The following is a 27,530-nucleotide window of genomic DNA, read 5'->3' as shown; positions in this document are numbered from 1 at the left end:
CCAGCCTCCGCCCCCAGCAGTTGCCGCCGTTCTGGGGTCACTTCACGCGGCTTACCGAGCGTCATTTAGCGGCGAGAAACACCGGATACGAGCTCTGCTGCCGGGACCGAGACTTCCGTTAAGAAGCCTGGCGGGGGAAAATCGTTCCAGTCGATATTTCTAGAGGCTGGCATGTAGCAGCCCCGTGTGCAGGTATGTTTACCCGGGTTTGTCGGGTCGTGAGACCTGCTTTGACGCAGTGTGTCGCTCCGGTAGACGGCGGCTTGTTGGCAGGTAAAAATAAGTGAACGTCGGTTAACTGTGAGCTGCAGTCTGTAGTATGTTACCGACAAGCTGCAGGATTCATTGGGTTAAATGCCAGGGAAAACAGTTAAGTCCTAATATTTACATTCAGTCGAGTTTAAAGTCACAGCGTCTCCAACAAAAACTGATTTTCACTGAAATGTGTCAGCACAGCATCCTGTTACTGTGACAAAAGTTTATTATGCAAGGTATAGTTAGAGCAGTTGAGCTGCAGACAAAAATATCTGATGATGATAATTAATTATTCATAAGCAGGCGTGTACCACCTTGGTCCCCCATCTACCCTAAGGAAAACTTCATTGAAAGCATAAGTTGCAGCTAGCAGCAGTTTTGGGAAGTAACACTTGTCTCAATAGTTTTCTATGGAAAGTTCATGTTTAGAATAGAATAGAATAGAATAGAATAGAATAGAATAATCCTTTAATTGTCCCACAAGGGGAAATTTGGTTGTAACAGCAGCCAGAAAGACACATATACAAACAAACAGTACACAATACAATTTTTTCTTACATATTTACAGTGGACAATGGTTACTATAAAGAGTACTGTACAGTTATTAAATTAAATATAAATAACTACAGATAAGAGGCAAACCAGGTTGTAGTGCGAATCGGTTGATTAACTTATTGCAGTTACAGCGCAGATGTAAACGTCTGTGATTGTTGGGAGCAGTTCTGATTGTACAGTCTGACAGATGCAGGGAGGAAGGACCTGCGGAAACGCTCCTTCATGCATCTAGGATGCAGCAATCTCTCACTGAAGGAGCTCTGCAGTTCAGCAACATTTACATGCATGGGGTGGGAGACTCTGTCCATCAGAGATGTTATTTTGGCCAGAGTCCTTCTGTCTCCCACCACCTGCACTGGGTCCAGGGCGCATCCCAGAACAGAGCTGGCCTTCCTGATGAGTTTATCCAACCTCTTCCTCTCAGCTGCCGATAAACTGCTGCTCCAACATACCTCACTGTAAAAAATGACAGATGCCACCACAGAGTCATAGAAGGACTTTAAAAGCGCTTCCTGTACTCCAAATGACCGCAGCCGCCTCAGCAGGTAGAGTCTGCTCTCAATAGTCTCTATATATGCTGACTAAATGTGGGGTAAGGAGTTTGCAGTAAGGCTACAAATAAACTGAAAGCTAGTGTGTTTTTTGTGCAAAACTCTTGTTTACTCTTTTATATGGCACTACAATTGTTGTAAATTTTGGTTATCTGTAATCGCAGCTGCTGTTCTACGTGGTAATCATTTTTGGGTTTCTGTAGGGATGGTTCTGTGAATCAGCACATCTCTTTTACAGCCTTGGTTATTGTGAGACAGCAACATGTGGGACATTCCCTCCGTATGTAGGATTGGGAGGTGGGAGAAAGAATAGTAAAGTGGGACATCTGGTAGGAACTTGCCAAAGTATCCTTGGGTTATAGAACTGAACCTTGCGTTGGTCTGGATACATCAATGAGAGTGTAACTATGTAAATGTTAGGCATAGATGAAAGTGCTGTGATTTTGTGAGTTCTGTTAGTGTGTGAGATTGGGATAATGAGACTTGTAATACCTTGATTTGAGTAGAAAAGTCCTATATAATTACCAGTCCATTTACTATTTGAGTCTTTGCACATGTACAAAGACTGATGTTGGAAATCCTGCTTTCTGCCGAGCGCTGAGTGGAGGTGGGGCCACTTTAAGTACTTTTTATGTCTTTACAAACTTCAGGAATTTAACTGTGCAGCTCTGCCCTTTAATGTACAGTCATTTGGACAGTGACAAAATCTTCCTAATTTTGCTGCTGTACACCAATTAAATGTATTTGTAATGAAATGGGCAAAATGTAATTAAAGTGTGGACTTTCAGAAAGGGTTTAGAATAAAAGTCTGCACTAAAACTGAGGATTTGCAGCCTTTTTTATGTAGTCCCTCCATTTTCATGAGTTTAAAAGTAAACAAACTAATGTTCCAAATGTTGGGATTATTTTTAATAATTAGATGCAAATCCCATTCAGTTGATGACTCCCTAAACCCACGGAGCTCACCATGATCTGAATTTCCACCCTTATCCATCTGTACTCAGTGTTTTACAGTCATTTTTTAACATTTGACTGAAATTGTGCAGAAAGAAGCTCGGTAGCTTAGGAATTCAATCTGTTGCTGTTAGGCAAATGTGTAAAACCACTACCCTATGAGCTGCTGTTGGCATGGGAATGTTATTTTATGCTGTTTATTTTCCCATTCAAATTGAGAGTTTGGCCTAGGATGAGAATGAGCCTCGACTGTGTCAGACAAATATGGTGTTTACGGCAAAAAAATATAAAATAAGTAAAACAAGCATCCTCAACAGTTGTAATCTGGAAATATTAACTATGAAAAATGTTGCTGATTTGCTTTCAGCTAATGATCAGAGTTGTAAAAGTGCCTTCTTCCATCCTAAACGACAGCAATTCTTAGATATTGAAGCAAAATGATGTGCTTTGCCCTGCAAAGCTTTTTGGCCAAAGCATTAAACACCACAGCTGTAAAACTGCTGAGTGCAACAGTCACACTGTAAGCCCTTGCAGCAGTATTTTTCTTTATTTGTCAGGGAGCAGATGTGCTGTTTGGTGCTACCACACACCCATTAATCAGTACATGTAACCCAATCTATCCTCTCGTTAGGCTCTTACAGATCCAAGGGTGCCTGGAAGGACTCACTAATTAGATGCTGGTAACCTTTTCTGACCCAGAATGTCCTTTTTAACACGTTAGCGTGATTACTGGCTGAGCTTTAGTAATAACACACAATTTCATTCTGTGATTTATTGCTAATCAGAGGCTCATTCATATCCCTCCCAAAGATAGAGGTTTAACTCAGCTGAAGGATTAAACCCACTTTGTCATGCCATGATTGAGAGGCCACTGAAGACCTGCCATTGCTGTAACTGCTGACACCACCTCAACCCAAATCCATATCCATCTGTGCCACATAAACAAGCCAGCGTGCTGCAGTGGGGGGACTGATCATTTGCTGTAAATCATTAAAGGGTGACAGATGTGTGACAGATGTGAGGACAGGAAGTGAAGTTAAAGTGCTGTGGAAATCTGTTCAGAAGCACTCCACCATCTAAAATGCATGCAAGTGGCTGGTAAGCTGCTGCATGAAAAGGTCAGTTCAGCAAAGTGGGCTTTTAAAGGTATTTTCACTTAATGTGTTTCCCTTCCCTTTGATCATCTGCAACTTTTCACTTTCCCTGAACTCATTACCTTTTTTAAAACCTCTGACAGGCTGCAGGGCTCTCTGTAATGAAGAGGCAAGCCAAGAAGGTGCAGGAGGAGGAGGCGGCGGCTTTGTGCTGCTGCGAATACATGAACAGACACGGACAACGCAGCCATGTAGCAGCCTGCTGCTGTGACTGTGAGGACCTGGATGACGCCTGTGACAGGTGGGAAATGCCAAATTTAATTTTGTGCCCCAATTTAAGCCAAGATAGGCAACTTGTTTTTGGTGTATTTCGACGAAAATCCATAATAATCTTTAGGTGAATTGTAATTTGATTGATCTGAACTAGACTCCTGTCCATCCTCTGAGCTCTGTTTTTGGCCAATCACAGGTCCTGCCAAAGATCATTAATTTTTAGGAGAGAATGAAAAAAGTTAGTCAGCTAAGGATTTAAGTCCATGTTTCTTTAATTTTTTTTTTTTAATTTTTTTTTTTATAAATTTTGGTAACAATTTAACATCACAGTTGAAATGTTACTGGTTCAGACTTTAGGAGATTTTCACAAAACTACATAACTACAACAAACACACGGACTGTAGTTAAATCAAGACAAAAAACTTTATTTATAAATAAAAAGGAGCAACCTTTAAAGACCTGTCATACCAGCTGAAATAATGGACAGTAAACAGAAAACAAAACACAAATCAGACAATTTGGTCAAATTCCTGGATTTGTCTGACTAGTGGTGGCAAAATCCAAAGAGAGTCACATCATTTTCATACCAAAGCTTCTAATATAGCAGTGCTGGGATCAGAGGGTCATGGGGTCACAAATTAGTGTACTCCCAGTGCCCAGACCAAAACCCAGAGAAATGGGAGGGCTGTGTCATGAAGGCCATCTGGTTTGAACCCTGTGCCAAATCATATCCAATCACATAACAGAACAGCTGAAAGTGCTCGTAATTCTCTGCTGCTGCTTGCATTATATGTGTAAAGGGCACAAACTTTACAAAGAAGCTTTAACAGAATTATAACCCAGAAAGTACATTTAAAAATGTAGCTACTGTCTTAGTCCTGTCTATCTAAAACAAAAGATATCAGATCATTTTATTTCTACGCCATGAACATCACATTTTGGGGCTACAGCTCCATTGAGGCCCATTTATTCTGAGATATTTCATAATATGAAGCTGTTTTGTATTCCTGTTGGGAGGGTTGTAGAAGAGAGGGGAAGACCTTCAATTTTCAGCCTCAGGTGTGATTTGTGCTTGTTGCAGCTTTATGGCCCAATAAGAAATGTTTAATTTACCGTCATGTCAGTAAATGTTGGACTGTTGATAGTTCCATCAGTCGACTAATTTGGTAGTCAGAAGCATGAGTCCTAGTAAAGCTGATGACTGAATGCTTTATTGTATCATCAATATCAGGTTTTTCACATAGTGACACTCAAGGTATAGAAATCACGTTGTAATTGCAATCTGCTGTTTATTATGAAAAAATATGATGAATAAATAACTTGTATTTGAGTTCTCTGTCTCTATATTTGGCAGCTTGAAACATATTAGTAAGTTGCTCACATGGTTACTTTAATTAAAAAAAAAAAAGTATTACAGCTTTTCTGTTACTTCATCAGGTTTCTGAAGAGGGAACCTCAGAAGCCTGAATCCCTGTCACAGGTGGCTGCAGTCGTCACAGATCGGATTCGTGTGCCGTGGCTGTGGGGTGGAGCTCGCAAGGTGGACCTGTCCATCATTCCTCCTCTTGTTCTCCTTCCTGCCCTGCTGCACCTCGCTGCTTTCCACTTCCTGATTGGGATGGTGGTTCTGACAGCTCTGCCGGGCTTAGTGCTGTGGTACTACTATTTCACCCACCGTAAGAAAGGACAGACCCTCTTCTTCCTCAGCCTGGCCCTTTTCTCCTTGGCATACATGTACTACTTGTTCATCACTGAGGTGTTTCCCCGTGGGGATGTTGGACTGCTTCAGCTAGCGCTGGTAAGCGTCGGGGTCGTCCTCACCCTGCTGGCTCTTTTCCACACCAAGAGAGATCCGGGCATCTTACGCCCGAACGAAGAGTCCATTCACAGCAAGGTGGCGTATTACAGCTCCCCCACGGGCAGAAACCCTTCCCTCAATGGGGGAAGGCAGGATGTGATGATGACTGTAGCCAACCGGGCTGTGGCGTCGGAGCAGCAAGTGGAGGAGGAAATGAAGGAAAGCAACCGAAAGAACTGGTGTCAGGCGTGCAGGGCGGTGCGGCCCCCCAGGGCGGGGCACTGTCGCATCTGTGGTGTCTGCGTGCTGCGTCTCGACCACCATTGTGTCTGGTGGGTTCCATTCAAATTCCTCTCACTCGACCTGCCTGTCATCACTGCTTTCTTCTCCTGCAAACACTGAAGTTGTCTTGTTTGTGACCTGCTTCTTTTCTGCACAAAGACTACACAGATCTAAAATAACACCTTTAATTTCTAAGAGTTAAGTTACTCTCTGTCTTTGCAGGTAATGAGCTCAGAGAAAATGAATATCTTTGTCCTCTTGTGTCTAGCTCACCATATTTTTTTCTATGTTGTGTTAACGTCACAATTTCCTTGCTGCCATCCTTCTATACCATGCACGTTCCTGCATGTTTGTGTGTAGTGTAGTGTAACCCTGGAGTCTCAGTACAATGTTTTGTCTGCTTGTGTGTGTACTCGTGCGTTTGTGCATCCCCTCCTGTCTGTGTCGGGGCAGGATAAACAGCTGTGTGGGGCAGGCCAATCACCGCAGCTTTCTGCTCACGCTCGTCCTCTTCCTGTTGACGTCCCTGTACGGAATCAGCCTGGTGCTGCAGAGTGTGTGTCCACAGCAAAATCTCCTCTTCGCCTTACTCTACTGCCCAGGAGTCTACAACCAGTACAGGTAGTGGAAACAGACATACAGTCCTGTGAAAAACTAAGTATATCCCATTAATCAAGAGCTTTGAAGTGGTATTTTCTGTTTGGCTTTATCATGTTCCTGTGAAGGAATTTTGGCACACTCTTCTTTACCACATTACTTCAGTTCTTTGAGGTTTGCAGGAATTAATTATGCAGAGCTCTATGAAGGTCCCACCACAGCATTTCAGTCAGTTTGAGGTCTGGACTTTGACTGGGTCATTGCAACTCCTTTATTCTTTTATTTTTCAACTATTCTGTTGTAGATTTGTTGCAGTGTTTTGGATCATAGTCCTGTTGCATGACCCAGTTTCAACCAAGCTTTAGCTGCCAGACAGATGGCTTCACATTTGTCTCTAGAATACTTTGGTACACAGAGGACTTCACGGTCAAATCAGTGACTACAAATCAGCTATAAAACAAGCCTAAATCATTACCCTTCCACCACTGCACTTTATAGTTAGCATAAGTTTTTTGTGTTGATATGATGTGTTTGGTTTTCCTGTGCATTGTGGTCAAACATCTCCACCGAGCCAGGATACATGGGCATTACATCAGGAAGGACATCTGGTGTCAAATCTGTGCCAAATCATAACTTTCAGATTAATCCACGGTTTGAAACAAGGGAGCAGCCTTAAATGACTATGCATGTATGTGTGTATTGATTGGAAACTGTAAAGATTTCCAATCTTTATGCATAGCTAATTGGATTCTGGCACTAGCATCAAACAGATTAGGGCTGTAACGGTTCTGAAACAGAGACCAAATCCAGAATGAAAACAAGGCATTGCCCCACAGACATCAGGAAACACTGGGGACAAATGGAAGGATAACGCCACCACCATAAGCCACTATCTACTGCTATACTAGCTTACGGTGGTGGCGTTATCTTTGGCGTCAGCTTTATCATGAAATACACAGTTTAATTCATTTTTTTTCGTTGTTTTTGCAAAGAAGACTTTTGGTGTTGCTGTAAAAAGCATCTGTGTAAATACAGGTTTAGAATCAGCTCGGTAAAGTTTGTACGTAATGACCGTTCAGTGACCATGTGGACCTGTGGTGGTTAATGCTGAGACCTAAAATATGGAAGTGAACTGACAATAAATCAGAAGAAGTGTTTGAGTTTACTTTTAGTTTATTATTTCATCACAGGTGATTACATTACATGTAATTTATTTCCTCATTCACCTTCTCATTGATCTCCAGTATGTTGTCCATATTCCAGTATGATAGCATTAGTCTGTTATGGCGTCACTGTGATGTCGTAAAAAGTGTTGTACAGCTCTCATGTGATCTATTTCTATGGTTTGACCTTGTGTCCTAGCAATCAATGTCAAGGTCAAATGCTTAGCAACCCCAGTTACCAATATGTAACAAATTACATACTCCCTCTCTCTGGGGGGAGAATAAGCATTTACTGGTATATAAAAATAAAAAAAAATCAGGCTCTAGAGGCAGGTTTCCTTAAAATCTAATGAAATCAATATATGTATTCACAATGCCTTATTAATTAAAATCAGGAGCCTCTGTAACATTGCCCTGTGAATGAAATTAAATATCTTAACTGCACAGCATCAGTACTTGTGCTTAAATAAACACTGACAGTTGAGATAGAGTCCACAGAAACTGGGGTTGGAAGCCTTTTTCGCAGCAATTAAGATCCTCACTGACCCACTGCACAGCCATTTAATCATTTTCCCAGAACTACCAGAAGTAAGTGAGGACCTTCCATGAGCATATTGAGTGTCTGGCTTTTTTCGCTCTACTGAATCACTTTCAAGAGTACCTTGGAGCAGTGCCCATTAAGCTGTTGGAGAAAGATTCACAGTTTTTGCTCAGAGCAGCGAGCATGCATGTGAAGTAGTTCAAATGACTAGTACTGGCACTGCTACTGAACTCACAGAGTTAAAAACAGGCAAACTGTGAATGAGTATCATGCCCTCAATATGTAAAAATACTGGTTCTTTTAAGTGTGATGTGTCCATTTACACCCTTTTAAAATGGTTACACTAATTATTTTATCTTTGAAAGTGGCTGAGCATGAAAACCCTTGCACTGGTTAAAAAAAAAAAAAAAAATGACTACCTCCGTCCTTGTCTGTGTTCCAGCACTGCTCTTTGCTTCACCTGTGCGTGGTACAGCAGCATCGTGACGGGCGGGCTGCTTCACCTGCTGGCGATACAGCTCATCAACGTCAGCTACAACGTGACCGAGCGTGAGGCCCGCCTTGCCCTGCGAGAGAAAACCGCTCGCAGCGCCTGCTGGGGACTTGTCGTGGACACTGGCGTCTATTCCCGAGGTTTCTGTGGCAACTGGTCTGAGTTCATGAGCATGGGAGACAAAGTGATTCCCCCCTCTCCCACTGACTTGGTGTGAGAGACTTGTGATGCAATGCTGTTTCAAGTTTGGGAATTGTGGCTGCTGGTGTGTTAGTGTCCACTGGATGGCAGCATGACTCCTTTTAACTGATCGGACATGCTGCTGGCAGCAAACCTCAGAGCTGCTACGTTTTTAACGTGCAACATATGGAGTTGCACTGACTTTGACACTTAGCAATAACAACTACTCACGCCCATAAGATGCACATACTGCCATAAATGTGAAGGACATGCAGGATCTCCTCTATGCAGCTGGTCATATACGTCACCTCTGCCAAACAAATATTACTAGTCCTTCACGCTGGATGTCTTCCTTGACTTGAAGGCTGACCTTATGTCTCCCCTCCTTCGTAGTGCCTTGGTACGAGACAATAACTCCAATCTGCAGATCCTGGTGGGGACATTTTGTCTGAACACAGCACAAGATGATGCCTCAGAGTGCACAGATAGGATATTCAAAGAGGCTCTCTAGGGCTCACTATAACCTTTTCATCATTCACAAACAGACTGCACTTGACCTTACTCGGCCTTGTGAAACGAATTCATGGATATTTATCACAACTAATTGAAACATTTCAGCACAGGCCAGATAGGCCAGCTTATTTGAAGTTCCACAGCAGCTGATTGCTTAGTTATTACCACACGGTTACTTTGACTCTTTTAATCTGTTTCAAAACTGACTCAGAAATGGAACAACTCTTAGATAAATGGAAAACGCAAATGAATCAATATGTTTGGCATCAGTTAGAAATGTTTTTCACTGCTTTTCACCGTGCCTGCTTTTGGTTCTCACAGGCATTAAAGTTTGTTTGTTTTTTTTTTTTCCAATAATTGCTCTGGTCCATTTATGTGTTTCTGTGAAAATATTTTATAAAATAAATATAAGAAGTGTGCAGTGTGTCATCTTCCAGAGTGATGCTGAGATGTTTGCATGTCGCCTGCATCAGTATGCAGTACGTTGCCTGTTCTGTCGGTCTTCCCAGAGGCGTTACAGTGGATGGGAGCAGAAATCCGGGAGAACCTCTGTCACTTTGCGGCACAGCTTCTCCCTCCGCTCGTCCTTCTCTCTTTCCTTGAGCAGCAAACATGGAAGTTGCCTCCAGGCCAGGAAACATTGCCGCAGCACTCGTCTGATATGCAGGCAGATGGAGGGACAGACGGGAACAGAGCAAGTGAGCAATAACAAACTGGATTAAAGGGACCTCTAGGATGACAACGACTAATAAGTTCTCACATGTAACTCTGGGGCTTGTTGATAGTGGCAGCAAGGCAGCTGGTGGGAATTCATTTGCAGCCTGTGGCCATTTAGCGGACTTCACCTAACAAGCTGAAATTTATAAACATTCCCAACTTGTGGCAATGACAGATCATTAAATCCTACAAACACCCTCTTTTGGACCACAATGCAGATTTGTGCATTGTAACAAAATTATTATTGTTATTGACTCATGGTGTCATTTTTAATATCGGTTCAATTCAATTTTATTTATACAGCGCCAAATCATAACAACAGTCACCTCAAGGCGCTTTATATTATAAGGTAGACCCTACAATAATACATACAGAGAAAAACTGAACAATCACATGACTCCCTATGAGCAACCACTTTGGTGACAGTGGGAAGGAAAAACTCCCTTTTAACAGGAAGAAATCTCCAGCAGAACTAGGGTCAGGGAGGGGCGGGGCCATCTGCCACGACCGGTTGGGTTGAGAGAAGGAAGGTTGTGGTGGACTGTTTTACCTTGTAATTAGTGGAAGCTGTGATGCTAAACTAAGGTCAAATCTCAACAAACCAGCACTGAGAATGTTTATAATCTGAAAAATTAGCTTGGGGCTTATGTTTGCTTTAACATGTATGTCATATCAACTAACGGGACGCCAGATATGTACCCTGCTTGCTCCTTTCTGCTTGGTAGAAAATATGTGAGCTCTAATAGTGCAAGTATATCATAATTAAAATAGCCAGGAAAAAAAAGAATCTAAGCAGTATCTTGTCTGTGTGGCTTGCTACTTTAACAGATTTATGGCATGAACAGCAGCATGTTAGCATGCTGACTCTAGCATTTAGGGAGACTGCTTTTACCATACAAGCACAGATGGTTTTATATAAGACCGCTATATCACAATTACCCCCCAGATTTATTGACTTTTGGGTACCTAGAAAGGCTATTATTGCAGAAACGTGGTCCGTTTAGGAACACTACACACTGAGCTACAAAAGCATCCCAACAGACTCCATTAATCATGATATGAAAAGACATTTGCAGCTAACAGCAGATATGAGGTAGTGCACCGGAGTCAAGGAGATGGTGGTATAAATTTTCTGTCTAATGCAGAGGAAGTTACGCTGGAAAAGGAAGATGGAAAAAAAAAGAAAGATGCACCTCATATTTCATATTGGTGAATATCCAGAAACTGCTTCTGCAATGTGTATTATAGAGTTACCATCTACACAACTTCCTAGTAAATCTATTTTTTCAGGGCTACTTGAGGTCTTGAGAGTCTCTTATTGAAAATGCCTAGAGGTCAAATGAATGTTTACATCTTCAAAGGCTTGCAGGCCCTGTCCTTTCTCTAAGCGCTGCAAAGACTGTTCTGATTCAGCAGTTTAACTTGTAATTAAAGTTCTTTCAAGTTGTTAAATATAATAACACCCTCTTGGCTGGTTATATTACTGTGAACATATGGCAAAGTCAGGGGTAGCAGACCTGTCATTATGCTCCAGAGCCAGCTCTTGATGCTCCCACTCCACCAGCCTCTCCTGAGTCACGTGGTCCAGCAGCGCCAGCAGAAACCTCCTCAGAGTGCGTGTGCGATAGAAGCGCTCAGCTCGCTCTTCCTGAATTATCTGCATGTCTCTCAGCTGGAATGAATAACACTTGCTTACAAATAGGAATACAGTGAAAGTGAACAAAAATTATAAGATGAGATGTACATTGCTGTGAAAAAGTATTTTTCCTTTTCTTGATTTCTTAGTTTTTTTGGTTTTCATCACACTTACATGTTTCTGATCATCAAACATCATCTTGATGCCTTGTGAAAAGGTTATTTTCCCATAAACCTAATAACTGATTGTGCCACCTTTAGCAGCCACATTGAAGGCTGAACAGCCTGTTTAAGGTCACGCCAAAGCATCGCAGTCTGATTTGAGGCCAGAGTGTGATTATTTCTTTTTTAGCCATTCAGAGGTGGACTTGCTGGTGTGTTTTGGATCATTGTTCTGCTGAATAACCTAAGTGCTCTTGAGCTTCAGGACAGAAAGTGATGGCCATAAATTCTCCTTCAGGATTTTCTGGTAGAGAGCAGAATTCATGGTTCTATCAATAACGGCAAGTCGCCCAGGTCCTGAAGTATTAAAGCAGCCTTGACACTGTTCTTTTTATGAAGTGCTGTATTAGTTTTTATTACTTTTTTCGGGGGAAGCAAGAAGGTCCTGAGTTCACTTCCACCATCAGGGTCTTTCTGTGTGGAGTCGGCATGTTCTCCCCGAGTTTGTGTGGGTTCTCTCCAGGTTATCCGCCTTCCTCCCACAGTCCAAAGACATGCAGTTAGTGGGATTAGGTTAAGTGGTAACTATAAATTGCCCATAGGTGTGAATCTGAGTGTGAATGGTTGTCTGTCTCTATGTGTTAGCCCTGTGACAGACTGCTGACCTGTCCAGGGTGTACCATGACATGACCTCTGGGATGAGTCGATCAGCTCTTGGAGTCTACTTGACTTTGCCAGACAGGTTCTGTTTTGGTGATTTCTTGATTGAATAGGTTTGTCAGTAATCAGTAATTAGACAACTGAATTAGGAAACTGAACTCAGCTTTTCCAAAAATTGCTGTTAATCACAGTTAATTCATGATTTAACAAGAAGGGCAATTATTTTTTTTTCCACATAGGGCCAGGTATTTAAAAAATGCATTTAGTATTTAATCAGTTATCTTTGTCTAATGTTAAATTTTTTTGACCTGAAACATGTAAGTGTGAAAAAATATTTGTTTAAAAACCACTAAGAAATCAGGATATAAAAGATGGGTGAAAAACTAAAGGAAAATGTAATATAAGTGTTGGTGGTCTCCTTATTTGATGTTTTTCTGATAGTGTGGGTGATGACTGGGATCTGGTGACTCAGAAGGTCACAGCAGATGATTTCCATTATTTTCATACTCATCAAGCTGATCAGTGACCCAGAGCGCCCTGTGGATGGTTTATTATCAACTGGAGAGAGAAGTCACAAGAACACAGGAATGTCTCGTGGTAGGAAAGAACTTTGTATTGATTTGCATTGATCCTTCTCGTGTACCCAAGTCATGCCAGCAAACACAGACAGCAAAACAGAGGCACAGGGCTGGGTTCTTTCCTTTAACCTGTCACTCATAAAGACTGGAAAAATGAAAATAGGACTGAGCAGGTAGAAGAGGAGATTAGGAAGGTATTTCTTTTAGTCAGCCCTGGATGGCGTCTGTATGTGTGCAGGTGTATACGTACCCTTTTCCAGCAGGTTAAGCTCCTCCGAAGCAAAAAGTGCTGGTGCAGTTGGTCAGCACAAGCTTCTTTGTCAGACACAGACTCTCTTGCTGATTGCTGCCAGCCTAATGTGCACCGCCTCAGGAGGACAAAATTGTCATGACGCTCGGCCAGCTGGCAGGGAATGAAAAAGGGGGGGGGAGGCACTCGTGAATGTAAACTCAATCATATGTGCCAGGTAGAAAAGCCGTGTACTCGAATCCAAACAGAGAGGTTTTATAACAAGCTCTGGAACATGAATACAAATGATTTTCTGTGTTCATTTGTGAAGCTTTGCTAAGACAGGAACATTTGGAGGATGAAATAATGATGGTGTCGAGGGAGTGCTGCTAGAAAGTTGTGCTACTTGCTTTTGTTTGGACGTATTCCTTCTGCACTTTCACGTCCAAAGTGTGTCGTAGTTTTGCCTTTGGCTCGGTTTTTGAGTGACAATAATTTATTTTTTTAAAAACCAGAGCAGTTTGTGTATTGCTCACAATTATCAGTTATTGTGTACATTGCTCACAATTGCCACTTTTAACACATTAAAGGTGTTAAAGTAGGTTTGCTGTGGAGGCGCAGTGAGTGGTTTAATTGTACATTTATTATTAATCATTAACTTAGAAGTGCTTTACAGCCAGGGAAAAATATAGCACCGATGCAATGATATATTATTAAGTGGATCAATGTGCAAAGGAAAATTTCATCACTGAGGAGAATAAATACAGAATGAATGCATAAATACATTCGTGGAAAACTCAAAAGGTTTAGCAGACTGCAGTTGCCGTTGCACTGCTGCTTTCTAGAGAGCAGATGCAGGTACTGGTTGTGCTCTTTTTCACTTTGTGTCCAGCCAGGTGGGCTTTTATTATGCAAATCCATGCTGCATGTACTTGGACTTTACATTCTTGGGTTTTTTTTTTTAGCAGTATTTACTTTTGAAGGTCAAAATGTCTCCTTCTGGGCTTTGTATTTCAGTGATAATGGGGAGGCTCGAGCTCCTTGCAGAGCTTTCTCGTCAAATAAGTGTTTTTAGTTTACTCCTCACAGCCAGAAATACAATAGTACTTGCTGGCTCCCTGTGTCGCTGTAAACTGACAGCTGAAATGGACAGGACAGGTGATTTACCTCCACACTGGCATGTCTGAGCTGAATCAGGCGTTTCCATGGCGCCAGGCCCCGCCGCAGCAACAACGTTCTGCGGTGGTGTTGGCGGGCCAGTGCCATCAGCTCCCGTTGCCTTTTCAGTTGTCTCTGTTTCTCCTCTTCTCTCTGTGCGGAAACACAAAGTGAGATTATTTTTAATATTCTGCAGGGGAGTCACATGAGAGAACCGCTTCTTGTACTCAGACCCAAGTTCAGCTTTTCTGTGAACATCCATAAAATATGAAGTACACCTCACCTCTCTTTCCAGCCTTTTTTCCTCCCGTCGTCTTTCTGCTGCTTTGCGTTTCTCCTCCTCCTCCTCCCTCAGCCTGAGCTCTTCAGCGGCTTTCATCTGAGCCTGAAAGTTGTGTTTGCCATTAAATTTGGATGTGGTTTTTTTTAACGACAGCTGTTTTGGAGGTCCCAAAATAAAAATGGTACGAGGTCTGCACTTATGGAGTGTATTTTAACCTTAGCTAGGTTCTACTTCTTTACTATCGGTTTCTCATTCACCTATTCACACACACACTCACGGCTTCACGTCTTTCCCGAGATCAGTCACAAACAATGAGGGGCAGGGAATCAAACCACCAACCCATGGAAAATCAGAGCCACCACTTGAACCACAGCTGCTGTTGCTGCAAAAAAACCCCACATTTCCCCAGAAAATGACCTCTCAGCTTACCAGCTTTTCCTCTTCTTTCTTCCTCTTGAGTTCCTCAATTTCCTTTCTTCGCTCTGCTCGCTGACGTGCTCGGGCCTCCATGGCTTCAGAGAGAGGGAGGGAAAGTGAGCGGATGACAAGGTTTTCTTCTGTACAGTCCAGTGATTGGTTATGTGTACGTTTCTTTCTTACGCTTTTCATTCTGAACACGAACACATCGGCCCTTATGCCCACAAATGTAATCTGTTCACAAGTGTGACTCGGAGTCACTTAATTTCCTGAATAAAAGAGCTACAGCAGTGCTTCACCACATCTTTGGGAGATGGAAATGAACTTTCTGTGCTTGCTTTTATGTACGCGTGTGTGAACGTGCACGTTCCCCTGCACAATGAGCTACTTTTCATACTGACCTGTGATGAGTGGATGGGGGCATGTCTGCAGCGTGACAGCTTTGCTTGAAGGTGCACTCTGACTGTCAGGTTCTCCAGTCCCTCTCGGTGCCCTGCAACAGAAACAAAGGCCTCTCAGAGGTCTGTCTGATTCTGTTCCTGGCAAGTGTTGCTCGGAAAGGTAATGACCAAAGGCAAACTTGACTGACATACATTAGATTGTCTGTAAATCTGTAAATGAACTCCAATGTGCCGAGCTTTCTTCTGTTACTGTATACGCTGCTTGGAGAGTGTATTCCACCTGTAGCAGTCATAAACTTTTTCTCTCCTTTTACTCATTCTAAGGTTTAAACATCATCTGTTTAAACAGATGATGTTTCCTCCATGATTTATATTAATAACAAAAGCTGTTATCGGGTAACGGATTGTACCGCAGTGCATCTTGATCTATATTATGGAAACAGTAATTATCTGTATCATAGTACCAAAGTACACATATGAAATATTGGTTCCTTTTAACTTTACCTAATGAGGTGTTCACACAAATAAACCTTTCCACTTGTTCCGCCATTAGTCTGCGCCGAGGAAAGAGAAGTGAACAAACAGTGATTACTCATCTTGAGAGGTTTCAGAGCTGTTAACAAATTCGGAGTGTGTGGAGTTAGTCTTACTTAAGGCTGAGTGTGAAGCCAGGTTAAATATAGTATGTGAAACAATTTAGTAGACGGGATCAACCTAAAGAGCACAGGCTCTAAATCTCTGAGCCTGAGGAACCAACCAAACATGGTTTAATTTCAACATCTGTAACACGAACATTTCCAAGTTTAAATAATGTACAGTGAAAGGTCATCCCTCCTTGGCTTCATCCAAACTGTACATGCAGGCTGTGACAAATCTCTCTCAGTGGGCTCCGTCCTTCTTCATGTGGACCCGTCCCACAGCTGATTCATGAGAAAGCACGGCAGTACATTACACATTTACAAGCTACGGGTGGGCATGGTGCTGCATACCAAGCGGGTTTTGGCTTTGAACCTCCTGCTCAGCTTGGGCCTTTTTGTGTGGAGTTTGTAAGTTGTATGTTTGTACAGGATTTTAAAGCATGAACGGATTGTCCAGTGACGGTCCACGCGTGTCACGATGCTCAGGATCTGCCTTTGCACGGCTCACAGCTTTCACTGCACCTGAGCCAAATGCCTTTTCCTGCAGGGGGTCTTCAGGAGGGGACCCAGTTTCCCTGTTCATGAAGCGGTACTGCAGCTTATATACATCCAGTTCATCTGGACTTTTTCCACCTTGCTTTGGGTTCCTAATCAGATGTTATAGTTGTGACACCAGTTTAGCTTACTTGGTTGAGCAGGCAATCATAAGCTGAAAGGCTCAATCCAGTGGCCCGCATTTGAGTCTCAACCAGGACTCTTTGTTGCATGTCCTTCCCAATTTCTATCCTATTTTCATGTCTAGTCTTCACTGTCAACTATCAAATAAAGCCTGCAAAATCCCGCTCTCCCCCTCAAAACGGTTATACCCCTAGAAAAAACAGACCAGCGAATCACAAGGGCAAGTAAATTCCTCCACCACATTAAGGTCGAAAGAAGCAAGTGAGGTGGTTTGGGCAGTGACCAGGATCGTCTCCAGCACACCTCCGCCTGACGCTTTTGTAGGGCACAACCAACAACGAGGACACCTTTTGTTAGACCCTGAACTCACTGCAAAACTATATTATACCTCGGGCTTCACAAGGAAAACGCGAAATAGGAAATGTAAATCTGGAACTATAAATGAACAGAAGTTATAATGTATGGATGGATAAACAGACACTAAGCATACTCATTATTCAAGACTTTGCAAAAATTATACTTTACTATAATTTATTATGAAATTAGAAACATTTGGCATCAGCAGACTGGATAGACTAACAAAAGATAGAAAGTAAAAGCATTTATTAATGACTTAATTATTTATAACTTAATAGCACAAACTGACAGCCCGGAAGTTGCTTTTTGGCTTATAATGGACCTGCAGAACATTAGTTAATTATTTATCATTCAGTGAAAAAGTCAATAATTGCAGCTTTTAAATCCTTTATAAAAGGTACCTTATGGCAGGGTGGAACCATAAAAACTGCTTATGACACAGGGTTGGCTGTTTGGTGTCACAAACAAAGAAACACTCAGTTTAAATACGTATTACTTATAAAATGATTCACACTCATCTAGAGCTAACCGGTTTATGCGATATGCACTGAACATACCTCTGCTCCTTGGTGTCAATATTGCGACTCTTTGGTCTCAAGCCTCCGAGCATTGTTGACTGGGTAACTTTTGCAGCTCCTTCCATTTCCAGCTCCAAGCCCCTCATGTTCTGCTCCTGCTTCAGCCGGGTAATTTGCTCTTGCTGCTCTTTCAGCAGCTTCCTCTGTTGTGCGATGATCTGCTTCTGGGCAGCGTGTCTGTTTTCAAACCTGCTGCCTGGTGATACCGATACCGAACGGGCGCAGGCACCACCCTCCTCCTCCTCCTCTCTCTGCCATGCCCTGCGGAGCTCAGCAGCTGTGGGTGCTGCATGACGTCGGGTCACCTGCCACGGTTGAGAGGGCCTGGCTGCAGTAATCACAGGGTTCTTTTCCCGAGGTAGTGCCGAGGTCTCGGGGGCTAAAGAGTCAGAGCTGTAGCGATCTTCCTAAGGAGAATAGAAAAGAGAATGTGGGATTTTACATAGAAGCTAGGTTCACTTAGAGCCTAAGGCGACAACACAGATGCAGTAAAAGTTTCTCTTGGTATCTCAGGGCTCAACTTTACTAAGACTTTGTCCTCCTGGAATTCTGATACATTAACAGAAAAAGTCTCATAGCAAAAATGGCTTCCACCATGAATTACTACTCTGCTTCTTCATTGTTTAAGGTTTTTCTTGTTTTGATTATCTTTGCATTATAGTTCTTCATTCTCTATTGTTGATATTTGTCTTTCTTTACTTTTTAGTGTTTCCGCGTTTGGTTTATTTCCTTACCCTATACGGGTTGCTTTCGTGTTATTTCGTGCCGTTAGTCCTGTGCTCCTGCTCTAAAGGTCTTTGGGTTCATTTGGTGTTTAGCTCCATAGCCTTCTATTTATGTTCAACGTTCCTGGTGTTTATTATGATTCTGTGCCTTTAGTCCCCTTTTGTGTTTCTATTCTGTCTCTCCAGTGTTCTCAGTGTTTCTCACTTTGTCAAGTTCACATGTCTTAGCCATGGTCTCTGTGTTTGTTGCTTCCTGTTTTATTTTGATAATCCCTGATTTCATGTTTGTTATGTTTAGTTTTGCTCGTCTTGTTTGTGTCTCATTAGTTAGAGTCTGTTTAGGTCTGATCCCCGGGTCTCTCCACTCTGTACTAATTCCCTCCTGTATATTTAAACCTTCAGTTTGCTTCTGCTCTTTGTTGCCTTTTTGTCCCTCCTCGTGTGTGTTTCCTGTGAAGAGTTATAGGTTTGGACCTTTACTCCTGATCCGTTTTCCTTATTATTTGCAAGTTCTCAGCAATAAAGCTGCTTTGAAATTTACTTCTCATTTCCGAGCCCTGTGTTTTGGGTCCAACTCCTGCCTCCCACACAGCCGACTGTGACAATTACATCACTTTCCTTTATAAGAGAGTCACAGGAGAGACAGATAGTAAACATGAGGAAAGAAAACATCATGAAAACAACCCTCTGCTGTAAAGGTTAAACCGGCCAACGCATCTCATTTGTTTCTCCAGCATTTCTTCCATCTGGTCTCTGCCCTCCTGTTCATCATCCCTGCTCTCTAAAGAGTTGTAAATATTTCAGGAGGAAAACCTTCTTTGGCTGAAGGGCTGAGTAAAGGTCAGGTTATTTCATGCAAAGAGGAACGTTAAAAGGGAAATTTTTCATTCAGTTAAGCTCCAAAACTCAGTAATTGCCTCTGTAATTAGGCTTTCAGCACCACCTATCAAAGCTGATGTTTTAGTCATGATTTCACTCCCTGTAATATTTTTCAGATTGTGTTCAGTGGGAATCATTAATGAAGAGAACGCACCGTTGCTGATGACATGAGGATTTGTGAGTCTCACCTTCTCTGTAGTCTGGTTCGGTGCCTCCAGTGGGGCCATTATTGTCCGATAAGCTGGACTTTCTGTGGCCTTGAGTTTGCCTGCTGATGCAGCACTGATTAGGGCAGCCATCTTTTGTTTGATTTCCTGCTGCCGGGCCAAAAGCTCACGTTGTTCCTTCTCCGTCCGACACCATAGCTGCCACTCATTCAGACATCGCCGTAGCAACCGCCTTCGGTCACTTTCAGCAGCCAGCTGGCATTGTCTGGAGGAGGATACGGATGTGATCATATTTTTTGCCCTCAATTACTGCTGGGTCACTGCACCCTGGATATAAATGCTTCTCAGTCAGAGAGTGACCTGTTGAGATACTCTCAAGTAATAGTTTGACTTTAGATTTTGGTAGAAGGGGAGGGCATCAATGATACAATGAGATCTACTTTAATGTTTACAATCTCTGGTTCTTGCCTGCTTTCGATTCGCAGTGCTTCCTCTGTTCTTGCCACCTCGCGCTGCTTTCGTTCTGCCCACACCACCGCCCGCCACGCCCGCCACGCTTTTAGCTGCCTCTTCCAGTCATAGAGAGCCATGGCCTTACCCATACGTAGCCTTCGGTCCAGCACCACTGAATACCATCCAGAGAAATGCCTTTGCAGACACTAAACCATATACGCAAATTCATGCGAAACATAAATTCACATATTTAATAGCAACATTTGTGGTCAGAAATTTATGAACACTCATCATGGGCATAAATATCATAGTAATTCTGGGCTTTTAATGATTTCCTTGAACTGTCCTCCTCCTTCAATATTCCATCAACTTTGTGTAATGTACCGGTGACACTGGCAGCAAAGCAGTCTCAGAGTATGATGCTACTGCCACCATGCTCGACAGCTGGTACAGTGTTGTTAGGTTTGTCATTGGGGCCAACCAGTTTAATCTTTGCCTTGTCTGACCATAAAAGCTTTCTCCAGTCCAAGACACTGGCATTCCAGCACTTTCCAGTTCAGGGCAGGCTTGAGACTTGGTGGTTCTTTGGAGTTTCTTGTTGTTTTGAGTATTGGCCAATTCAGTGAGTGTTGTCAAACAAATCCTTTTTATTCTGTGAAAAGGAAACTACCAGTTGTAGTCAATTATTATCACTAATGAAAAGTTAATAGGCCTTGGTCTTGTCAAGTTTACCAATAAAAATGTCTGCTGTACAGTCAATCCAGCAAGACCAGTTTAAAGGAATCAGTGAAAGCCCAATATTACCATGACATTCGCTCCCATTAGTGAATGCAAACTTCTTAACACAACTGTATCTACAGTATTTACACAAACATGCAGGTACCAACCTTAAGGTTGTTAATGTGAACCTTTCTTTGAATCATTTGTTCTTGATACAGTCGCTTAGCGTCCTCATGCTGTTGTTTAATGAGAGGTGTTGGAGCTGAATGGAGGTTTCTGGCTGTGATCTGCACTTCTGCTCTTCCTCTCTCTCTGTACATTAATATATAAAACACAATGGCAATTTTATTTATGTGGCACATTTCATTATACATAAACCCAATGTGCATAACACAGAAGATACAAACATAAAAACCTGTGTGGGTTTACAGTGCCTTAAGGCACCCAGTGTACATTTAGGAAAAGGTACTGGTATGCTAAATATCACATTATAGTTTGCATCCAAATATTATGTCCCATTTGACCTCTGACCTGAAGAAAGCACTGTCAAGATAAAGAGAATGAGATACTGTAGTACAATTTTATGCAATAAGCTCAAATCCCATGTCCAAATCAATATCCACATAAACATCCATGGTGCTGCCCTTATCTGTTTTTGACTGCAATACAAACTTCTTAAGGTATATTTAAAAAGAACAAATAAAGCAAAATGAATATATACAAAATATAATACTAGTCCTCTAAAAGTGCTTCATGTTGTTTATGAAATGGTCAGAAATAACTGAAAGATGCATGGACACCTGTCCAAGAAGATAACAGACTTAGTGGCTGTACGTGGATTGATCACTTACTTACATGGATAGTTGCACACAAAAGGCCCAATCTGAGCCACACAGACCCAGACTACTAATCAATAACAACCTGTTCAATACTCAAACCTCTAGTTTCCATATAACCATTATTATATTTTCGGTTTCTGTACAAATACCTGAAACACTAATGATGTTGCTATTTCCATCCTCCATGTTCTATAGTAGCCAAACATTAGCCTTGCCAGCTAACATGAGACTGTTAGCACAATGATGCTAATTGGGATAAAATCTTCTCTTTTTTGTGGTACTTTTTCTTAGTTTCATATATTGTGTCATTTTGTAGTTCATAGAGAATGTGTGGTCTCTTTCTAAACACTTCAGCTCCCATAATCCTTCAAGTCTCAGCTCTCTTGTTAATTCCTTAAATGGCTTTTTAGTTTGTCAGTATTATTAACTGTAGACTAAAAAAGTGTATCATTAATATGATTTTGTGACAGCGTCACAGATATAAAGAATTCTGTTTATTTCCATCTTGTGACACTTGCTGACTGCTGTCCACAAGGAATATTTAAAGTTATGACCCATTTCCTGTGGTAAAGAAAGGACTTACACTCATAGTCAGAGCATGATTTATAACACAGCAGCTTATCTTTGCACACCAGACTGATATGGCTGATCACAGCTCTCCTTGTTAACAGGTTACCACTAATCCATTCTCTCCACCAGGAAGGAAGGTGGAGCAAGCCAGATCACAAACAATGTGATCTGCTAGGTGATAAATCGGCTTGTTGTAACCTTTTCCTACCTCTGTCGAGCAGTCTGTTCCAGGCCTCTCCTCTCTTCCATCTGCCGCCTCAGCTTCACCATCTCCTGCTGAACCATCTCCTCCTGCCTGCGTTTCTCCTGCCTTTTCCTCATCTCCTCCTCTCGTTCCCTCTTCTTCGCCTCCTCTCTGGCAGCTCGTAGGACATCCCTCTCTCTCTGCTGCCTCTGTCTCTCAGCCTCCCGTTGGGCCCTGTTTTCTCGCACCTGCATTGGAATTCAGCAGCATTTTGTACAATTGCAAACACCACACGAACACACATCATTCCAGATGATTTGCTCAGCGGCATGCATCACAACAGCAACAACCAAACCTTCAGCATTCACATCTCTTGACACGGACTACCTGTTGGTGTCGGGCTTCCATGGTAACGATCGGGTCTCTAAATCTTTTTCTGGTTTGATGAGCATCAAGCGCCAAATCCTCCATCATCCTGGAGTCCAACAGCTCCTGCTCCATGAGGTCTTGTAGGAAGCCTGTGACAGCTGACTGCTCTTCTTCCTCAACGAGGCAGTTATAGAGTTCTAAGTATTATTGGAAAAGAAATATGACAACTGAAGTACTTGTAAAAGACTGTGCTTCACATTATTGATGACCATTTTTCAACATTTCGAGCTTTAATATTGATTTCCTTCCACAGGGAGTGCAGAATTATTAGGCAAATGAGTATTTTGTCCACATCATCCTCTTCATGCATGTTGTCTTACTCCAAGCTGTATAGGCTCGAAAGCCTACTACCAATTAAGCATATTAGGTGATGTGCATCTCTGTAATGAGAAGGGGTGTGGTCTAATGACATCAACACCCTATATCAGGTGTGCATAATTATTAGGCAACTTCCTTTCCTTTGGCAAAATGGGTCAAAAGAAGGACTTGACAGCCTCAGAAAAGTCAAAAATAGTGAGATATCTTGCAGAGGGATGCAGCAGTCTTAAAATTGCAAAGCTTCTGAAGCGTGATCATCGAACAATCAAGCGTTTCATTCAAAATAGTCAACACTGGGGTGGCTGTGGCTCAGGTGGTAGAGCAGATCAGCTACTGATTGGAAGGTTGGTGGTTCGATTCCTGGCTCCTCCAGTCTGCATGCCAAATATCCTTGGGCAAGATACTAACCCCAAATTGCCTTCCGATGTGTTCATCTGTGTGTGAATGCTTATTAGTTGCACTTGAGCTTAGAAGTGCTTGTGTGAGTGGGTGTGTCTGGGTGAATGAGGCATGTTGTATAGAGCGCTTTGAGTACTCCGGGAGAGTAGAAAAGCGCTATATAAGAATCAGTCCATTTACCATTCATTTAACACCACCACTGAACAAGACACACAAGCTGAAACGTCAAGACTGGGCCAAGAAATATCTCAAGACTGATTTTTCTAAGGTTTTATGGACCGATGAAATGAGAGTGAGTCGTGATGGGCCAGATGGATGGGCCCGTGGCTGGATTGGTAAAGGGCAGAGAGCTCCAGTCCGACTCAGACGCCAGCAAGGTGGAGGTGGAGTACTGGTTTGGGCTGGTATCATCAAAGATGAGCTTGTGGGGCCTTTTCGGGTTGAGGATGGAGTCGAGCTCAACTCCCAGTCCTACTGCCAGTTTCTGGAAGATACCTTCTTCAAGCAGTGGTACAGGAAGAAGTCTGCATCCTTCAAGAAAAACATGATTTTCATGCAGGACAATGCTCCATCACACGCGTCCAAGTACTCCACAGCGTGGCTGGCAAGAAAGGGTATAAAAGAAGAAAAACTAATGACATGGCCTCCTTGTTCACCTGATCTGAACCCCATTGAGAACCTGTGGTCCATCATCAAATGTGAGATTTACAAGGAGGGAAAACAGTACACCTCTCTGAACAGTGTCTGGGAGGCTGTGGTTGCTGCTGCACGCAATGTTGATGGTGAACAGATCAAAACACTGACAGAATCCATGGATGGCAGGCTTTTGAGTGTCCTTGCAAAGAAAGGTGGCTATATTGGTCGCTGATTTGTTTTTGTTTTGTTTTTGAATGTCAGAAATGTATATTTGTGAATGTGGAGATGTTATATTGGTTTCACTGGTAAAAATAAATAATTGAAATGGGTATATATTTGCTTTTTGTTAAGTTGCCTAATAATTATGCACAGTAATAGTCACCTGCACACACAGATATCCCCCTAAAATAGCTAAAACTAAAAACAAACTAAAAACTACTTCCAAAAACATTCAGCTTTGATATTAATGAGTTTTTTGGGTTCATTGAGAACATGGTTGTTGTTCAATAATAAAATTATTCCTCAAAAATACAACTTGCCTAATAATTCTGCACTCCCTGTATCTTGGAAACCAGTGCTTTTAATTCCTTGCACAATACTTGTAAGATTAATGGTGTGATGGCCAAGTCAGGCAACATTTTGTACTGTAATGCAGACTGAAATAGTACTGTGCAAAAGTCTTCAGCCACCTTTATATTTTCTTTATATTTTGCAGGAAATGTGAATTAATTTATTATAAAATGTGCAAACATACATGGAAATGCAGTGTAAAAGGCAAAAACAGTTTGTACAATTCTAATGAACTGAATGCTTGAAAGTCGATATTTGGTACGAACACCTTGATTCGTCAACACAGCCTGAACTCTGTTAGGCAGTTTTCTTCTAATTTCTTAAAGTAGTGTTCAGGAATAGCTCTCCAGGTTTCTTAAAAGACAGTCAAAGCTCTTCTTTAGATGCTGGCTACCTTTTCTTCTGTTCTCTGTGAAGATGATCTCACGCTGCCTCAATAATGTTGAGATCCATGCTCTGGGGAGGCCAATCCATGACTGACAATGTTCCATTGTGTGTTTTTCTATCCAGGTAGGATTTCACTGCATTGGCTGTGTGTTTGAGATCATAATAAAAAATTATGCTGCCAGTCAGATGCATTACAGCTGGCGTTGCAATGGTGGATCAAAATTTGATCCTATTTTTCTGAGGTCATAATTCCATCAATTTTTACAAGACCCCTAACACCACTGGTGAAATACAGCCCCAAATCACGACAGAGCATAAAACATGTTTAACACATAAATGTTGCACCTCCTCAATATATTTTGATGATTTGAAACAAAATTTTCAAACTTGGAGTCATCACTCCATCAAACCTGTTGCCACTGATTTTCAGTCCAGTTCTAGTGTACTTTGATATACCTTTATATAGAAAAACATTGAGACCTGGAGAACTATTGGTGAAGAAACTACAAGAAAGTATGGTTCTTAATAATAAAAATAAATGAGCGGTGGCCTGAGACCTTTGCACGGTACTGTATACTGATTGTTTTGAATACTCTTATAAAGCCTAGCAGTCAGAGGCCATTTGAAGCAATATAAAACCCACACTGAATTTTGAATGAGCCTTCCATAATCATGAGTAAATCTTCTAGAGGTCACTGTTTCTTTAAAGGTGTTCTGTACCACCTCGTCCATCAGGCCCACAGGTCTAATGGAGAAGGTCTTAATAAATAATGAGTTTTGGGTTATCTCATCAGGTAATATTTTATACCATCAAAGTTGTTGTAGTTTAAAGCAGCAGGCACAGCACTAGCTGATGCAGCTGTGCCTGTCCTCTCAGCAGAGCACATCAGGTCATCTTCATCCTCCAACTCCAACTCCAGCCGCAGCTTATTACTCAGCCAGTCACCTAAAAGGGCCTGAGCTGCAACAAACAACAGGCCATATATCATCATCCCTCTTGCTGTACTCTATGTGGTTATATAGATAGCATTTCTACACAGACAGGTCTATTAATTTTTTTTAAAGGCACCTACCTTCGCTGTAAGCCTCGTCATGATCTCTCAGCTGTTCAGTGCTTTGCAATGGTACAACTAGGCTGCTGATTCCTGAATGAGGTTTTTTGTGGGAGAAGACTTCCGACACAGCAAACTCTGAGGCCTTCTCCACTCGCTAAGGACAGGGAAAGGACACACACATGAAAAGCTGAAGTTACACAATTCCCAAACCCCCAAAGACATTCAACTCAATAATAAATAAAAAACATATATATAACTGAGCACACACATTTCTTACCTTCTTCCATTGATCAATATCACCTTTCTTTACATGAATCTGAAAGAAAGATTAGTGTAAGCTAATATTCTCTGTAAGAAACACCAAAGAGCTCTCACACACAAAAAAATGCTGGCCTCATGGTCACCTTTGAGTGCTTAAAAATGCCTAGACAGGCTCAGAGACACCTTGAGTTGCGGTGGCAGTCTGCAAATTGGAGGCTGAGCCAAGGGCCTAAAGTCTGCGGATTATTTCACAGAAAAGCTAAGCCACTGCTTCAAATCAGCAGATTAGTTCAAAATCATTTCTCACACGTCCAAAAGTCTGTGCCATTGCTAGCTGCCTGCAAGCATGTGAGTATCAGAGATAGGGCCGGGTGACATTTCTGAAAGGTCCCCTGACATGAGCCACGAGTTTATACACGGTAATAACACAGATGTGCCTTTTCTTCTTCCTTCAAGGCGCATTTAGCCAAATTATTTCCCTCTCTCAGGGATATTACTGGGGAAAGGTTTGGAAGGTGAAAATAGACTAAAAATACCTTTTTTCCCATTTAGATAAGAGAAAGGGTTGAAATGAGCTCATCGGATTCATTTTCTGGAACAGTGAAGCCACAGTTTCATTCCCCTACCTTTTTTTTTTTTTTGGAAAATGAAGTCCAACCAATCGTGACAGATGCAGCATAGCGTTCAGTTTAGCACAGTCTATAAATTTACACGAATCCAAAGACTAGACTTACCTTGTTTGCCGAGCCAACTCTTCTCCACCTAAACAGGTCAGGATTGTGACCTGGAAATGCCATCATCACCTGTTACAGCACTGCACGTTAATATGATGTAATCCCAGCTATCACATTGGTGTCTTTTCTTTACTAAAATCGTGCGCGAAGCGCAACAGTCAACATTTTTCAGTTTCTATCGTCAAAATATGCTCAAACGTTATTAGAAAAAGTGCTCGAAAACCTAAAAGCGGTGCAGATAACTCTCGTCGAGTTACTGTTATGGTGGATTCTGGGTAATGGAGTAAATTGGCTTTCTTTTTTGGCTAACTGCTCCACAAATTAAGATTTTCGGGACTACGTTTCCCACAAGACTGTAGCTGGGGGTTCAGCGTCTTGGGTAACCATAGCAATTTTGTTAGGCTCCTTCAGTGAGAACTGAAATTCACTATTTAAAAAAAAGATAACAAACATGTATTAATAAA

At 42.0% G+C, this 27,530-nt stretch overlaps 3 protein-coding genes across 10 annotated transcripts in view; 1 reads left to right on the top strand and 2 right to left on the bottom strand.

The window, feature by feature from the left end:
* zdhhc23b (zDHHC palmitoyltransferase 23b) lies at nucleotides 1-9,668 on the top strand. Of its 7 annotated transcripts, none has more exons than XM_025910074.1 (7): nucleotides 1-192; nucleotides 2,947-2,995; nucleotides 3,126-3,433; nucleotides 3,553-3,710; nucleotides 5,120-5,812; nucleotides 6,216-6,383; nucleotides 8,506-9,668. In XM_025910074.1, the coding sequence occupies exons 3-7, from the start codon at nucleotides 3,401-3,403 to the stop codon at nucleotides 8,771-8,773; spliced, it is 1,320 nt and encodes a 439-aa protein (XP_025765859.1). In that variant the 5' UTR covers nucleotides 1-192; nucleotides 2,947-2,995; nucleotides 3,126-3,400; the 3' UTR covers nucleotides 8,774-9,668. The 7 variants fall into 7 exon arrangements, with proteins under 7 accessions (XP_025765859.1, XP_025765858.1, XP_003443532.2 ...); XM_025910073.1 differs by having other exon boundaries at nucleotides 3,101-3,433; XM_003443484.5 differs by lacking the exon at nucleotides 2,947-2,995 and having other exon boundaries at nucleotides 3,312-3,433.
* LOC102082737 (extracellular matrix protein FRAS1) overlaps nucleotides 1-27,530 on the bottom strand; it is a 473,764-nt gene that overhangs the window by 325,542 nt on the left and 120,692 nt on the right. The gene's annotated exons all lie outside the window — the stretch shown is intronic.
* Nucleotides 9,628-27,519, bottom strand: ccdc191 (coiled-coil domain containing 191). Its single transcript, XM_005471869.4, has 17 exons — nucleotides 27,067-27,519; nucleotides 26,349-26,387; nucleotides 26,090-26,225; nucleotides 25,825-25,977; nucleotides 22,665-22,843; nucleotides 22,302-22,525; nucleotides 20,852-20,996; nucleotides 19,980-20,170; nucleotides 19,533-19,776; nucleotides 17,720-18,147; nucleotides 15,490-15,581; nucleotides 15,101-15,183; nucleotides 14,672-14,773; nucleotides 14,398-14,541; nucleotides 13,252-13,404; nucleotides 11,484-11,638; nucleotides 9,628-9,905 (listed from the first exon to the last, which is right to left on the bottom strand). The coding sequence occupies exons 1-17, from the start codon at nucleotides 27,130-27,132 to the stop codon at nucleotides 9,764-9,766; spliced, it is 2,676 nt and encodes an 891-aa protein (XP_005471926.1). The 5' UTR covers nucleotides 27,133-27,519; the 3' UTR covers nucleotides 9,628-9,763.

Source organism: Oreochromis niloticus, linkage group LG9 (assembly GCF_001858045.2).
Source record: "Oreochromis niloticus isolate F11D_XX linkage group LG9, O_niloticus_UMD_NMBU, whole genome shotgun sequence".
Classification (NCBI taxonomy): Eukaryota; Metazoa; Chordata; class Actinopteri; order Cichliformes; family Cichlidae; genus Oreochromis; species Oreochromis niloticus.
This window is presented reverse-complemented; position numbering and strand designations above follow the sequence as displayed.

Bases quoted from the DNA above. Each gene is read 5' to 3' on its own strand.
- zdhhc23b (XM_003443484.5), top strand. From the start codon at position 3,401: ATGCAAGTGGCTGGTAAGCTGCTGCATGAAAAG. The intron at 3,711-5,119 runs GTGGGAAATGCC...TTACTTCATCAG, and splicing joins CTGGATGACGCCTGTGACAG to GTTTCTGAAGAGGGAACCTC. The intron at 5,813-6,215 runs GTGGGTTCCATT...GTGTCGGGGCAG, and splicing joins CTCGACCACCATTGTGTCTG to GATAAACAGCTGTGTGGGGC.
- ccdc191 (XM_005471869.4), bottom strand. From the start codon at position 27,132: ATGATGGCATTTCCAGGTCACAATCCTGACCTGTTTAGGTGGAGAAGA. The intron at 20,171-20,851 runs GTTGGTACCTGC...TATATGGTTTAG, and splicing joins TTCACATTAACAACCTTAAG to TGTCTGCAAAGGCATTTCTC. The intron at 15,582-17,719 runs GTATGTTCAGTG...TTTCTGTTGCAG, and splicing joins ATTGACACCAAGGAGCAGAG to GGCACCGAGAGGGACTGGAG.